The sequence below is a fragment of the Citrus clementina genome, unplaced genomic scaffold (assembly GCF_000493195.1).
Source record: "Citrus clementina cultivar Clemenules unplaced genomic scaffold, Citrus_clementina_v1.0 scaffold_1, whole genome shotgun sequence".
In the NCBI taxonomy this organism is placed as follows: domain Eukaryota; kingdom Viridiplantae; phylum Streptophyta; class Magnoliopsida; order Sapindales; family Rutaceae; genus Citrus; species Citrus x clementina.
Window position 1 is genome coordinate 15,778,800 of NW_006263303.1, and position 17,489 is coordinate 15,796,288.

At 34.8% G+C, this 17,489-nt stretch overlaps 1 protein-coding gene across 1 annotated transcript; it reads right to left on the reverse strand.

Moving 5' to 3' along the window:
• Nucleotides 1–10,117: 10,117 nt before the first annotated feature.
• On the reverse strand, nucleotides 10,118–13,203 carry LOC112095667 (zinc finger BED domain-containing protein RICESLEEPER 2-like). Its single transcript, XM_024177771.1, has 4 exons — nucleotides 13,036–13,203; nucleotides 12,407–12,947; nucleotides 11,214–11,435; nucleotides 10,118–10,197 (listed from the first exon to the last, which is right to left on the reverse strand). The coding sequence occupies exons 1-4, from the start codon at nucleotides 13,201–13,203 to the stop codon at nucleotides 10,118–10,120; spliced, it is 1,011 nt and encodes a 336-aa protein (XP_024033539.1).
• Nucleotides 13,204–17,489: the final 4,286 nt, after the last annotated feature.

Sequence of the window (17,489 nt, forward strand, 5' to 3'; positions counted from 1 at the left end):
TTGTGGAGGACGTGTTTAACCAGGTAGACAAGTTTTATTTTCCTGTTGATTTCATTGTAATTGACACTTAACCAATACAGGATTCAAGGAAGCACATCCCCATTATCCTAGGCCGACCTTTCTTGGCAACTGCGGATGCTCACATTCAATGCAGGACTGAAAATATGCAGTTGTCTTTCGGCAACATGACTATGGAGCTAAACATCTTCAACATTGCCAAACAACCTCATAGTGCAGATGATGGAATTGTTGATGTGGATTTAATTGAAGCATTAGTTTATGATACTTTTGTTTCAAACCTTAGTGATCCTTTACAAACATGTTTAACTCACTTTGGTTTGGATTTTGATATTGACAGATCGGTCGATTAGGTCAATGCCCTACTTGACTCAGCACCATATATGGACACTAATAAATGGAAGTCAAGAGTTGAGCAACTAGCACCATCAGAGAAGCAACTCATTCCATCATCAGAATCACCACCGAAACTCGAGCTCAAACCATTGCCCAACACTTTGGAATATGCGTTTTTGGGAGAAGAAAGTACTCTGCCGGTAATCATCTCATCATCCCTCAATGACGAACAAAAAGGTAAGTTGTTAGATGTTTTGAAAAAGCACAAAGGGGCATTAGGATGGACCATAGCAGACATAAAAGGTATAAACCCAGTAGACGGCATGCATTACATTCACCTTGATGAAAATGTAAAACTACTAGGGAGATGCAACGTCGGTTAAATCCTAACATGAACGAAGTTGTTAGAACAGAAGTCCTTAAACTATTAGACGCAGGTATCATTTACCCAATTTCTGATAGTTCATGGGTCAGTCCTGTACAAGTTGTCCCCAAAAAGTCAGGAGTCATAGTAGTTACGAATGCTGATAATGAATTGATACCCACTAGAGTAACTACAGGATGGCGTGTATGCATTGATTATAGAAAGCTGAATTCTGTCACACGTAAAGACCATTTTCCTTTACCATTTATTGATCAAATGCTTGATAGATTAGCAGGTCATGAATTTTATTGCTTTCTAGATGGCTACTCAGGATACAATCAGATTCCCATAGCACCAAAAGATCAAGAGAAAACTACTTTCACTTGCCCTTTTGGCACATTTGCATATAGGAGAACGCCATTTGGATTATGTAATGCATCTGCTACATTTCAACGATGCATGTTGAGCATTTTTTCTGATATGGTTGAACGATTCCTTAAAGTCTTTATGGATGATTTTTCTGTCTTTGGTGATTCGTTTGATCAATGTTTACATCATCTAACACTAGTTCTGCAGAGATGTATTGAGAAGAACTTGATCTTAAATTGGGAGAAGTGTCATTTTATGGTAAAACAAGGTATTGTTCTCGGTCACATCATTTCGAGCAAAGGTATTGAGGTTGACAAAGCCAAGGTGGATCTCATTTCTAATCTTCCTCCACCCAAAACAGTCAGAGAAGTAAGATCTTTCCTTGGGCATGCTGGTTTTTATAGACGTTTCATTAAAGATTTTAGCAAAGTTTCTAGACCCTTATGCAATTTACTTGCTAAGGATGTACCTTTTATCTTTGATGATTCATGTCTTGTGGCATTTGAAAAACTAAAGCAATTGTTGACATCATCACCCATCATTCAGCCCCCAAACTGGAGTTTACCATTTGAGCTCATGTGTGATGCATCTGATTATGCAGTAGGAGCAGTATTAGGACAAAGAGTTGATCGAATTCCCCACGTTATTTACTATGCTAGTATGACATTGAATGATGCACAGTTGAACTATTCAACTACTGAAAAAGAAATGCTAGCAGTAGTGTTTGCATTAGAGAAATTTCGATCTTATCTCATTGGTTGTAAAATAATCGTGTTCACAGATCATGCTGCTCTTAAATATCTTCTCACAAAGAAAGATGCAAAAGCTAGACTAATTCGTTGGGTGTTACTTTTGCAGGAATTTGACTTGGAATTCAAAGATAAGAAAGGGACATAAAATGTTGTGGCGGACCACCTCTCTCGTCTCCATTTTGACACAATTACAGAGTCATTAATATTGAATGAGTCATTTCCAGATGAACAATTAATGAGTGTGGAAGTATTACCTTGGTATGCTGATATAGTTAATTATCTTGTTACAGGTAAACTTCCAGAGCATTGGACCAAGCAAGATAAGGCTAAATTCTTTGCAGAGATAAAGAATTTCTTTTGGGATGACCCTTATTTGTTCAAGTATTGTGCAGACCAAATTGTTAGACGATGTGTCCCAGAAAATGAAATTCAGAATATTCTTTCATTCTGCCATGAACAAGCTTGTGGAGGCCATTTCAGTGCTAAGAAAACAACGACTAAAGTTTTATAATGTGGTTTCTATTGGCCATCTATATTTCGAGACGCTTACACTTTCTGTTCTTCATGTGATAGGTGTCAACGAATGTGGAGCATTACACGAAGGAACATGATGCCACTAAATCCAATTTTAGTGGTTGAGATTTTTGACGTATGGGGTATCGACTTCATGAGACCCTTTCCCCCGTCTTTTGGCCATCAATACATATTGGTTGCTGTTGACTACGTATCCAAATAGGTAAAAGCAATTTCATGCAGAACTAATGATCACAAAGTGGTGATAGGATTTTTGAAAAGCAACATTGTTTCACGCTTTGGATTCCCTCGAGCGATAATCAGTGATGGTGGTGCCCACTTTTGTAACAAAGCATTCAAGACTCTTTTGACAAAGTATTCAATCACACACAAAGTGGCGACCCCGTATCATCCGCAAACTAGTGGCCAAGTTGAGATTTCCAATCGAGAAATAAAGCACATATTAGAAAAAACGGTGAGGCCAGACAGAAAAGATTGGTCATTAAGACTTGATGATGCATTATGGGCATATAGAACGGCTTTCAAGACCCCGATTGGGATGTCACCCTTCAGGCTAGTGTATGGAAAAGCTTGCCACCTACCTGTGGAACTCGAGCATCGTGCGTATTGGGCCATCAAGAAATTCAACTTTGACATGCAGCAAGCCAGCTCAGAAAGAAGATTACAACTGGCAGAACTTGAAGAAATTCGCAATGACACATACGAAAATGCCAAGATTTACAAGCAACGAATGAAAGTCTTCCATGACAAGCAAATTATGAGAAAATCCTTCACTCCAGGTCAGAAAGTGCTTTTGTTCAATTCTCGCTTGCACCTCTTCCCAGGTAAGTTACGCTCTCGTTGGTCTGGTCCCTTTATTGTTCATACTATTTTTCCACATAGGGCAATTGAAATTAAGGACCCAAAGAACGGTGTCACGTTTAAAGTTAATGGTCAAAGATTAAAGCCATATCTAGAATACCAACCACGTGGAGAAGACACCGAAATAAATTTGAGTGACCCACCAGATTTGAATTGATTTGTTTTCTTTCTTTTCGTTGATTTGAATTTTCTTTCTTTTTTTATATTATTCTTTTGCTAATTGAAATTATTTTTGCATAAGTGTGTTTGTTTAACTATTAAGTTTTCTCTTATCATTGTTAATCATGAGTCTCATACTTAGACCGTTCCTCCTGAACATTCTTAAACCACTTCAACGTGTCAAAACTCATCTCAAAAGGCAGATTTAATTTTGTAAAACACATCGCATTTGGGCTCTACAACCACCAGAGTTAGTAGCCTATGTTGAGGGTCTAGAAAGCCAACTTAGAGATATTGAGAGAAGTGTCTACGACATCCAGTTGGAGCTTGAGGTAAATTCAATAAGAGGACGATTTTAATTTTTTTTTGTGTTTTAATTTGTTTTTCTGTTTGTGTGCTTTAGTTTGTTACCCCGGTGAAGTGGCGGATAACGGTACTCCGTGACAATCAAGTTGGTTACTTCAGTTTCCCATAATAACTGATATTCTGAGGCGAAAGTATGGACAAAAATGAGACTCTAGCGAAGCTTCACAAGCGATTCCCTTCACTTCCTCAGAATGCCCTCCTTACGATCTATAAAGCTCGATCCGAACGCATGCGATTACTCATTAGGAATAACATACCTGCTGATATCCATTGGTTAATCGAGGCGAAAGTACGATTGGCAGGTGAGTTACCTCCAACATTTATTGCATTCATGCCTGGTTGTGGTAAAGGAAATTATGCAAGAAAACGACGAGCTCGAAGAATTTCTGTTGCTTGTCATAAGTGTGCCAGAATGAGTTGCAATAAAAACCCATGTTCTTTAGGAATGATGTCTGATAACAGGGAAGATAAGATTCAATTCATTAGAGATGGCTTGAATAAGGAGTCATTGGATGATATCCTTTTGTCTCTTGAAACGCATCCCAGTGGATATGTGCAAGGAGCGATTCTCCAGTTATGGCCATTATTCCAGAAAGAGCATGCACGATATAGTCTCGGGAATCTGACTATAACCGACCCTGTTTGCCAGTTTATAAGAAAACTGGATAGGAAGCCTATCCTCGACCCATAGAGGGCGTTCAAGCCGTTTCTGGACGTAAAATCAGAGGAAGATGTGAGCCACAGTCGCAACTACCTGTAAATATCATTTTTACTTTACTGTTATTTTATTTCACTTCATTGTTGTTTTATTGTTTGCATTATTGTCTTTAATAATTTTATTACTGTTTTCTTTTTTCTTATTACTGTTTCCTTTTTCCTTTTTACTGTTTCCTTTTTTACTCGCAAGCCACGTGCTTACGCGTTATTTGACACTGACATGTTACCTCATACACAACTGTGACCCACTGTCACCAAGACTCTTAAATGTGATTTTTTTTGTCAAGCACTCACGAATTGTTTTTGAGAAATATTCCAATGGCAGCTACTCCAAATAGACAATTCAAGAACATTTGTGTGCTTTCTGGATTTACCTATGGCAAACATAAAGAGTTCGTTGAGGCAGCCATCGATCTTGGTCGAAGTATAGCAGAGAGAAAATTACACTTGGTGTACGGAGGAGGTAACCGAGGGTTATCAAAAATGGTCTCAGAAGCAGCTTTTATCAGAGGAAGTCAAGTGTTAGGCATCATCCCAAGAGTCCTAAAACCATTGGGCAGTTCGTCTGACTCATCAACTGGAGAAGAGTTAGTCGTCTCAGGTATGCAAGAAAGAATAACTGCAATGCTTAATCATGCTGATGCTTTTATTTTCCTTCCAGGAGATCTTGCAACACTAGAGGCACTTATCACACTAGCATCTTGGGCCCATCTGCACATGTTCCAGAAACCCATCGGTTTGTTAAATGTCAATAACTTTTATGATGGCTTTATCGCATTTCTTAACCATGCAATAAAAAAACTATTTCATTCCCGCTAATGTGAAAAAACTCTTTATTTGTGCTCACACTGCTAATGAGCTACTTGATCTGTTACAAGCTTATAGACCAGAGCCAGACCCCTGGACCTTTGTGTTGGAGCGTCCAAATAATGATGGTAACAGTAGCAGCAGTAAGAAGTACAAATTAGATTTAACTCTCCGCCTGTAAATATTTTCTTCTGTGTTGCACCGCCTAGGTGATGTCTTCTAAACTCTACTTCTTTCATTTCAAACATTGAGGACAATGTTTCGTTCTGGTTGGGGGGAGGGAATAGTCGACAATTGTGGAATTTTGGTTAAGTTTTTACTAATTTTTTGTTGTAGAAACTAACTGTTGCTAACTTTTTGTGTTGAAGATGGCTGAATATGGAGTGTAGTGACTCTAGAAACGCATCTTCATCGTTTAAAAAAAATTAAAAAAAAACTTTAAAAAAAAATTCAGACATTTTCTTTTTCTTTATTATGTGTTTATGTTTATTTTTCTTCTTTTTAATTTCTCCTCTATAACTATACATTTTCCAACTTTTGAGTCAAAGATGACTGAATATGGAGTGTAGTTCCTCTAGAAACGCATCTTTTTTAAAAAAAATAAAAAATCATTTTCGTTTTCTATCATTTTACGTGTAACTTTTCTAATTAGTTTTTATGCATCATTTTCACATTTCTGCATGCATATTTTCCTTTCATGTTTAGAATACGTTGAGGGGTAGAATGTTGTTTAAAAAAAAAAAATTGTGTGATTTGTTTTAACATTGGGTGACATGATTAATTTTAAATTTTAGTACTTGTATTATCTTTGGTCTTAAGTGATGTTACATTATGTTTGCTACTCTACATGTTGATGTCGGAGACATATATGAGTTGCTTGAAGGAATGAACATGTCATAATAAGTACCAAGTGAGTTTTTGAGCCTATCATTTTTCTTGGAGAGTAACCCTTTTGCCCATTCTTTATACAGCTTAACAGTTTATTATTGTATACACGATCTCTAGATTTCTTTTGAGTTAACCCTTAATAAAAAAAAAAAAAGTGTGTTGCTACATTTGGAGGCCCATCTAACTAGTAAATATGGAAGGTTATTTAGAGCCCTAAAAGACGATGGAAAGGCCATCTTTGATCCGTTTGAGCCTTTCTAGCCATCCCTTTTATTAAATATCCATAGTTAACCCTTTTGAGCCTTTAAAAAAAAAAACATTTTCTTTGTCAACTTATCATCTTGACCCACTCCGATTTGGAGTATTACTCGATATCTTATAAGTTCCATCACCTATTTATGTTTGAGAAAATGTAAATAATTATGTTGTTCAGTGAAGTTATACCAAAAAAAAAAGCAAAAAAAAAAACAACAAAACAAAAGTTGTTGTTTCAAAAGAATAAAAATAACAATAATAGGTGAAATCCACCTTGCAACTTCCAAAAAAAAAAAAATTCTCTGCATTTTTCTCAAACATACACTTTGTTTTCCTTATTTCCTTTCTTTGTTAACCATGTCCCTAGCCTACGTTACATCCTAATAAAAGTTCTTCCTGATTTTAGGGAACTATAATCTGAAGTAGAAGCTAGTTATATGGGCTAAAAAGATGTAGTGGTGCATATAAAAAAAATAAATAAATAAATTGGGTTGACTAACAGTTTTTATTTGACTTGAGATCGTATTATTTTTAAGCTGATGGCATATTTATTTCATCTTGGTGAGAGCATGTGATATCACTTCTTCATTATTTTCCCTCAATTATCATTTATTGGAGTGACTATTTTTATTGGGTTTAATTTTTTTGTGAGAGTGTCACTACTTCCAGTGAGATTTTGAGGTTTGACATGTCATTCTTGAAAGTAGCTATAACAAAGTCTACTGGGCTGATTCATGTGGATGGTTGATGTGGGTGTAATGTTACTTTAGACTAGAGATAATGCTTATACTTTTATTTGATTGCTATCATTAATCTCATTGAATAAACACGAGTGTTTCTAAATTTAAAAAAAAAATCATTTTGAATTTGAATTTTATTTTCGCTTCATTTGCTAGGGACTAGCAATAAGCTGGTTGGGGGGTGTGTTGAGTGTTAGAAAATGCATATTTATAAAGGAGAAAACCGTCATTTTACATTTCAAGTCTTACTAACAACCCTTACTTTTATGTATTTAACCTTCTTGTGATTTAATTACATGTGTTTTATTTTAATTAAGTATTTTATGTATTTTAGGGGCATCATAGTCATTTCACAATAAACGAGAAATCAAATGGCAAAACGGACATCACTTTTGAACTCAGGACGGTCGAAAACCTTAGGAGGAGCATAAAAGGAAAAATGGCACTGTTCACATCATATCAGTGGACGAAAAATCTCGTATACGGTGCATGCATCACACATGATTATTTTTAACCAAACCGCGTTACTGTTCATCCGAGTCAAACCGCGTTACTGTTCAAAGTCGGGTCAAACCGTGTTACTGTTCATTCGCGTGGTCAAACCGTGGACTATTGATTGATGACGTGGCGCAATCCTGAGCGTCCAAACTGTTTTTAATCCGATGGCCATGATTTACTCCATGTATCTATAAAAAGGGGGCCTCTCCCCCCTAATTTGATATCTCTGAATCCATTTTTGGGATCCATTTTCTGTAATTCCTTCTCCATCTTGTATTTTCTTCGTATTTTAATAAATTCCCATTTTGCCCCTAGTTCAACTATGAATGGCTAATTTTCTTTCAAGCTTGGGTTGAAGGTGAAGTCTCAACATGTGTCATGGGCTTAATTTGGTAAATTTATTCTCTTTCCCTCTAGTTTTTGTGGATGTTTTGACTTCTCGTCGACAAATAATAATAATCTTGTCTAGATACCGCCTTGGTTACACCGGCTCTCTAGTATAAGGTTATTATTATTTGTCACGATAAGCCCTTAACACCATATTGATTAGAGCGTGGTTCATGAGGTGTGGATTCCCCCCTCATAATTTAATTGACATTAATACGGATTATTTAGCCCATGATGCATGTTGATACGGATCCAGATACCCAAGTACGTCAATTTAATAGATTTTCTCTTCAATTTATTATCTCCATTGCAATTCCAATTTTAGAATTTATTCTCGCCATTTTAATTTAAGTATTAGCATATTCCAAATCATTTCCACCATAAATCCAACTACCCATTTACAAAATTAATTCTATATATAATTAAAATCCACCTCCTCGTGGGATCGACACTCGTCACCATTAGTCTATACTACAATAGATTCGTGCGCTTGCGAGTACATTAAAATTTGCACAACAATAATTATCCTATAAAAACATGTAACCAAAGAAATTTTTAAAAAGATATTTTATTCATGTGAAATAATATGTCAGCTACTTTGGCAATTTAAAATTTTGCTTATAAAAGAAAAATAATATGTCCCGGTGAACTCTTCCTTCAGATAGCACCTTAACTCTTTGCTTTGATTTTATAAAAAGTTTACACCTTAACTCTTGCTCTAAATGCACAAAAAGTTTGTTGTGTCTATTTAAATATTTAGTTGAACATAGATGACTGGATTATAAGATATATATGCAATGTAGACTAGAAATCTAGCACAATTATCCTTCTATTAAAGTTTGGGACAAGAAAAACAATGGCCTAGTTTTTAGAGCTACCTTGGATTCTTTCAAACACTATTAAACTCAAAACAAGGGATGACTAGTGTTTCATTTAAAAGCTTAACTATGGCCACCACACTGCAGATCTGGAAAAGACAGTATTATCTAAACACATCCTTAACGAGACAATAATATAATATATTAGGCCTAGGTATCAGTGTACTAATATTGTTCACATATGATAAAGTTATTTGAATTTCAAAGATGATGGGAGAAAATAAAATAATTTGATTGTAGTAAAGCTATTTGATTTTTCCCTTATTTAATTAAAAAAAATACCCCTTAAAAGATGAAGATTGCAAAGTCTTGTATGTTATACAAGTTTACATATTTTCAAGTGGCATTGATTGACTGTTAAACATGTCTATTATGAGACTTCAAAGCATGAGCTAATTTTTTAAGCATGTTAAGTTACAAATGTAGATCAAATAGAAACAAAAGCAATTGCAAGAGTTGTTCAGGCAAGTAAATTTGTATGTAAAGCATTTTTATCATTGAAAAATAGTACCTTTTTGCTGTCAACTTTAAATTAGCCCCAATCTATCTTTCAATTTAATCATACCTAGACCAGAAAGTGGAATCATGGCTATAGATATATACAAACGCACAAGAAGGGCAGGGTTGAACCAATAATGAACTTTGAAGCTTAGTTTAAATTTTAACACAATATAAAAACCAAAAAAAAAAAAAAGATGATAGCTATGCATCCAAAATAATTGAAAATTACCTTTGTTTCTTCATGAGAGAAATGTTTCACATAGGAGTGGGCAATAGTCAATTTCTAAGATTATGAACCGAACTCGAACCGAATTTAAGAACCGAGCCGAAATACGTTCAGATTTTTCATTTTCTTGATTTTACAGCTTTACCCTAAAATTATCAAATTTTATACCCACCTAATTTTACTTAATTTTGCAGTTTACACTTCCATTAACTACCAAGTATCAAAATACACTCTACACGCATAATATTAATAACACTATATATGAATAAACAAGTATAAAACCATTAAATCAAAAGCAAACTAATATAAGTCCTAATACAAAATAGTCACAATTCATAAACACGCATAAACTTAAAAGTCTACTACAAATTATAAGTCCAAGGCAACCAAAAAAAAAAAAATAACAAGTCCATAATAGTGCATCAATATTCGATAAAACTCCACCATAACATACGACGTAGCTACATCCACCATAACACACAAGCCACAACTACATCCACCGCAACAAACAAGCCACAACTGCATCCACCATCCATATCACCTAAATCAAAATTCAAAGTGAGCCAAAGTGAATAATTATAGGGGTGTTTGCGGATTGAACATCAATCCATATCTGATTCACGATTTTGCAGATTATAAATTTTTAATCCAATTTAATCCACGGATTGGTGAAATTCAATCCAAATCTAATCCAGATGATTGCGGATCAGATGCAGATTTGACCTAATCCATATCCAATCCACTATTTTGCAAATTGGTTTGTGGATTAAAAATTTTTAATCATGTCCTATCCACAAACTAATTAAATTAAAAATTAATATAAAAATAATTTTACTACCAATCAAATTCAAAATTAAATAAGATTTCAATAAATTAATTGTTTAAATAAAGTTAGAAAATATATTCAAAATTTAAAAAATATAACAAACCGAAAAGAAAAAAAACTCATTTGTTTATATCCGTACATGAAAATTAACTGTTTAGGAAGCTATTTTTTATTTAATTATTTTTATTTTATATTATTATTGGATAAGACATAAAATGGTGTTAATGTAACTATATTTTAACTTATTTATTTATTAGTAAATATAATGCCATATTTACAAGTTTATTTTTTTATTAAATAAATATTTTTATTTTTTTTGCGGATTCGCAGATTTTTGCGCATTCACAGAAGTAATCCATATCCAATCCACCAACTACGGATTTTCAAAATTTTAATCGAATCCAATCCACCAATTCATGGATCGGATTTTTACGGATCAGATTAGATTATGAACACCCCTAAATAATTAAACTAACTAAAGTGAAGTGATATTTAATAAAAAATAAATACATATCAATTTTATTACCTAATAATTATTTATGTTGAACTGCAGTTTTCATGTTGATCTACCAAGTTGGTCGGCCATTGTTGATTTACAAATATCTACATTAAAAAAAATTAACAAATTGAATAAGGTTTATGTTACTTGAAAAATAAATTAAAATTAAACAAATTGTATAAGGTCATAATTCTTTAAAAGTAAACTTAAATTAAAATTAAACAAAATATACCTTCTGCATGCTGATCCATAAACTCGTTGTCTTCAACTAACTTATCTAAGTCCGTTGTTGGATCCACAAAAAGAGAAGATCGCAACCAATTCTGTGATAATACCAGTGCCTCAACCATGTTCGGAGTCAAAGAACTTTTATATTGATCTAGAACATGACCTCTAGTACTAAAGGCAGACTCGGAGGCAACAATAGACACCGGAATAGCAAGAACATCCTTTGCTATACTTGACTAGGGATGGAAAAATCTGGGTCCGGGTTCGGGTTCAGCCATTCCGAATCCGGACCCAGACGATTATTTTCTATATCGGACCTAGAAATAAACTCGTCTTTTTTCACTACGGGTCCGGACCAGGTTCAACCCGAAAAATTTGGGTTTCCAGAATCCAGGTTCTCAACCCGGATTGATGAATCTAATTTAAAAAAACCTAAATTCAACTGAAAAATCAAATAAAAATACAAATCCAGAATTTCAGCAAATCAAATACAAATCCAGGTTATAAATAAACCAAATACAAATCAGCTCATTTGTTTCATTATTGTTGCTTCTTTGCGTTTGAATTAAACCGATCATGTTTCGTGTTTGAATCAAACTGATCGCTTTCAACGAGGGAACCAAGAACTTCTCACCGTATCGGAGTTGGTTAGTGGTCGAGATGGCAGCTGATGATGATGAACACAGCCGTGATTGCGATTGGCGAAGGTGGCGTTCAACCCATATTACAACTGATTATTGGTCGCGACTCGCGACAAAGGAGACAAGGAAACAACGGATGATGATGATGATGAACAACCGCGACGATGGGCAAGTGATGATGACGAGTTGAAGAGGGATTGAGACAGGAAATGTTTGCTGCAGCTGTGAAATTGTAATTAGGGCACCATTGGGACTTTTTTTCCTATTTATATTAACAATAGTTTTTAAAAGTTAATATTTAAATTAATATATATCCGGGTCCGGGTTTCGGATATACAGGTTCACTTAAACTCGGAACCAGACCCGGACATATGCGGGTAATTAAAATCACATATGGATTCAGATTTTATTTAATCCGGTACGGGTTGAACCAGGATCGAAAAATTCGGGTTTCGTCCGGGTCCTGGTTGAATTGCCATCCCTATACTTGAACAAAAGAGGATAATTGGCACTACCCTCCACCATAACAAAATATCAAATTTAGTGCCCAAATTACCTTTTGTAATTTTTTCAGTCTTCTCAATCAAGTAAAGATCCAACTCATTTGACAATTCTGGGCTACCTTCACAAACCACAACCGCCTTACTCAATTCGGAGAAAGGGTCCTCAATCATAACATCATCACCACCTAAATCTAAAAAATTCAAACCACTTCCACTTTCAATAGCTAGAGTTTGGCTTCCACTTTTACTTCCACTTCCACTCCCACTACCACTCGGTTTATATTGTGCATTGTAAGACTCATAAATCTTAGTCAACAAATCTTTCACCATTTCCTTCATCTCAACACATTTGGCACTATCATTACCATATAATTTCTCAAAGCAATGGGTTGCGAATTTCATTTTTCCCCGTGGATTAAGTACAGAAGCAACAATCAACAATTTATTTATCTTGAAATAGCCCTCCCAATACTTATCAAATTTCTCCTTCATTTTAATAGCCATCAAACCCAAAAGGCTATCATTACTAGCAGACAATGATTCCAAAGATTGTTCAATTTGACATATCAAATTGTAACAAGTGCTCGATGTCACCTAAAAGAAAAAAATAATGTTAATAAAGCTAAAATAAATTCCATATCATATATCAAAATTCAAAAGCATAATAAAGATGTGATGTTACCTTCAAACAAGAAGAAAATTGCAAAGTCGCATCATAAAAAGTCTTCGGAAATTTAATTATGCGACGAACACTCTCCCAATCACTGTACAGTGGTGGCCCCTCCCTTTTCTTCTTTCCACCCTCTTTTTCATTAAAATAAGCATCATAAAGCTTATCTTCATGTGCCATCCAATCAAATGTCGGCTTTAATTATTTTTTTTTACTCAACATGGAATATGTAAAATTCCACCGAGTAGGAAAATCCAAAATCACACTTCCTCGGCAATTAATCTTCTCTTATTGCACATGAATTTGAAATGCTTGCATCCTGGCAGTGGAAGATCTCACATACTTTATAGCATTCCAAACACTAACTATACTCGGCTCCAGTTCCTTCAACCTTTCAGTAACAATCAAATTTAATATATGTGCACAACATCGAACATGCAAATAATCCTCATTCAACACTAAGACATCATCCCTCCAAGTCTTTAGTCGATCAATTAAGTACCTAAGAGCACCCTCCTTTGGACCTGCATTGTCAACCGTTACAGTAAACACTCGCTCTATACCCACGTCAATTAAACATTATTCGATTTGCTTACCAATTGTTGCCAATGAATGATCATTAACCGTGTTGAAGCTGATAATCTTTTTATGTAAATTCCAATCCTTCTCAATAAAGTGAGCTCTGATGACTATGAAGCTAACTGTCATAATGAAAGTCCAAATATCAGTGGTTAAAGATACTCTCTGCTTATTCCCAACTAATAAGCTCTCCACCTTAGCCTTTTCCTCCACATACATATAAAGAGTATGCTTAGTAATGGTTCTTTGTGATGGAAGAGGATATTTAAGAGCCGCCACACTGCAAAAATGCTTAAAACCCGAATTCTCCACAACATAAAAAGGTAATTCATCAAGAACAATCATCTTCACAGTTGCTCGTCTGCAAGCATCGTGACAAAAACCTCTTGCTACAATTTCATTACTACCGACATCTTGAGTTAAGTCGTTTGGTCTTTCTATAAGTCCTTGTACTTTTGACACCTTTCTTGGTAATGAGTCCTCAGAGTGCTAGTCCCGTACCCTACCGAGCCATATTCAAATTTATTATCGCAGTAGTTGCATTTGTACTTCCTATTATTATCTGGAACTCTAGTGAAATGTTACCACACTGTTGATCTTGAAGCCTTTTTTTTTCCTTGGTAGTGGCGGTTTGGATGATGAAGACCTTTTCCTCTTGTTTTCGTTGGTGACAATTGTTGGTGAATCATTTTCACTATCATCAACTTGAAGTTCACGCTCAAGATCATCGACTACACAATCAAGATTGTTTTGAACTCTTGAATAATTAGACATCTATAATGAATAAAATAAAAATAAATAAGTAATATTGATTTATTTAACAAGTTATTTAAATGAAAAAGATCAATTAAATTTAATTTAACTACTAGCCAACATATCATAATTTACTTCCCATAATTGTTAATTTAATTTAAAATGTCCATGCTAAAAAGATCAATTAAATTTAATTTAACTACTAGCCAACATATCATAATTTAATTTAATTTAACAAATTGAGCCAACATATCATAATTTACTTCCAATAATTGTTAATTTAATTTAAAACATCCATGCCAAAAAGATCAATTAAATTTAATTTAACTACTAGCCAACAAATCATAATTTAATTTCATTTAATTTAAGAAGTTAAGCCAACATATCATAATTTACTTCCAATAATTATTAATTTAATTTAAAATGTCCATGCCAAATTGCCAATATCAAATTGCAACCTCACGAAGCTAATTAAGTCATTAATCATTATGCCAAATAAGTTAAATAACAAATATTATTTCCAATTTTTCATTGATAGAAGCATGATACATTTGTCTATTTTCAATTTTTCAATTCTCGGCCGCAATATACAATACAATTATTTCACTGCCATAAGCCACAACCGCTATATCTGCCCACCATTTTTAACTCCACCAACAAGTATATTATATACATCAGCAGTCCATAAAATCAATCCCTAACACAATAAGACTAATAGAAACTAAAGAGTATACAAACTTTGTACAAACACACGGGACATGACATAAATTAAAAAAAAAAAAGATACTTGTAGGCTGAAGCACCAAAGATGACTGCGTGTGAAGGGCTAACGATTGCATCACCATGCTAGAGGGGAGGGGCTATGCCACCGCTGAGGGGTTGTGCTAGGAGGCAGTGCACACCAGGAAGAAAGGGGCTGTGCTAGGCGGTGTGCACGTGAAGAAGAGAGGGCCTGAGCTGATGCGAAGGAGAGACACGCTTACGAGGAAGAAACTGAGAGGGGCTGAGTTGAAGTTCTGCACTGTGTGGAGAGGGAGAAACGCTAGGCAAAGAGGCGACGGAGAGAGGCGTGGGACAGACTAGAGAGCAGAGAGGTCAGACAATGAGTTGCAAATTGAAATTTAGGGATTTGAGAGAGGCGTGTAGAAAGCTGAAATTTGGCTTTTTGGATAATATATTTTCAATTAAATATATTGTAATTAAATCAAAGTGAACAGATCAGTTTTTCAGTTCGGTTCAGTTTTAAACTGAACCGAACAAAAATCAATTGATTAGTTAGTTTTAAAACCATTCAGTTTTTGCTCATAGAACCGAACCGTTGGCCCACCCCTAGTTTCACAAAATACTAGATCACACTAAATTTATCGCACTATATCGTAGGCTACTTCATATCGCCTGTTATGTCTGGGATGCATTAAAATAGACATGAATATATTGCAATTTATTTTTGCATGAGTGGTAATCACCAATCTTCATTAAAATGGATATAAATATGTCATTTTTTATAATCTCCTTAGCCACCAATCTTCACAATAGACACTGACCATTAATGTCCTTAATCACTGTAGCAGCCTAAGGCTTAGAGCTGTTACAACCAAAGTTATTGGAAAATTTATGAAAATAACCACAAAAGTTTAGCAAATAATAAAAATAACCACACAAGTTTTTTTTTTCTATCAAAGCTAGCCAAACACTAAATTTTTGGACCACACTACCCTCGTTATTCTCATCCAAGCTCAACGAAATCTCACTCTCACTGAAATCTCTCACATGTAGCCAGTGCCTTAAAGCAATATCGGAGTCCATCATTGGCGGCCAATCTCACTAAAACCACGTCCAACAACCCTAATCTAACCGAAATCACATCCAATAGCAGCCAAGATCTCCAAAATCAACAGTTGAAGTACAAAAATACTAGGTTAGCAATTTCAAATATATGTTTTATTTTATTCTTGTGTTATGTTGTGGTTGTGTGTTGTTGTTTTGTGTTGTTGTGACGGTCGTAGAGGTGGAGGATTGAGTATTTATTGGTGTTGTTGGTAGTGGTGGAGGATTTAGTATTTATTGGTGTTGTTGGTAGTGGTGGAGGTTGTTGGTGTTGTTGGCGCGTTGTTAGCGTTTGTATGTTGCCAGAAATTTCATGCGATGGGAGCTGTCTATAACACGAACTTTGTGCAATGGGTTCACAACCCATCTGTATTTTTGTGCGACATCGCACAAACCCATCACATAAAAATTTAGAATGTGTAATCTCAATTTGCACATGTCACACTAAAAACCAAATCTGATTTATTGTGCAATGAGTGCCAGTCTCACAAAAGTCTTCGCACAAAATATCAGATTGTACATTCTGAATTTTGGTGCGATGGGTTTTTTAGCACAATTTGTTTCTAAAACACAGTATCATTTTTATTTTTTTGGGTATACTTTTTATTTTATATTATTATAATATTAATTTTATAGATTGCACAACAATGAATAGATTTTTTTATTTTGTTTCAAATAGAAAATGATAACTAAATTGGCAAAGCGTAACCCATCCGAACCTAGGAAGGAGCCAAGCGTGATGAAGTTATGCTATGATGATCATTTCTCGAGCCGTATTATGAAGACATCAAAATTTAAAAAGGTTATCAAAGTTATCCAATGTAAGCTAACGCGCAAATAGTTGTTGTTCAAAAGTGATATTTTTGGGCACTTCATGGACTTGGGTAGTTATGCATTCAGTGATGTCACAATCCACAATATATTTTGCTTAGGCAAATGGCATGTGAAGAAATCGATAAAAATCAGTTATGCTTTTAAATTAGAGAGCATTTGATACATTTATCGATTAGAGAGTGATGCTTAGTTAAGGGCTTTCTAATGGTCTGGATGTCTTACCAAACAATATGAAGATGTAGCATAGGGTGATTAATAAGTACTTCGATGGTAGGTTTAAAGACATGAATCTCAAATAATTGGAAGCTAGATTTTTGCTGCTTTGAACTTTCGTGCTATAGATGACATTGATGCCCTGAAAATCGCATTGTATTAGTTTGCGAATAGGGTACCGAATAGAAGAAAAGATCACAGTCAAGTTGATTTCCAATTAATGAATATGTTGAAGATATAGACCACTTTCGAAGTTGTCC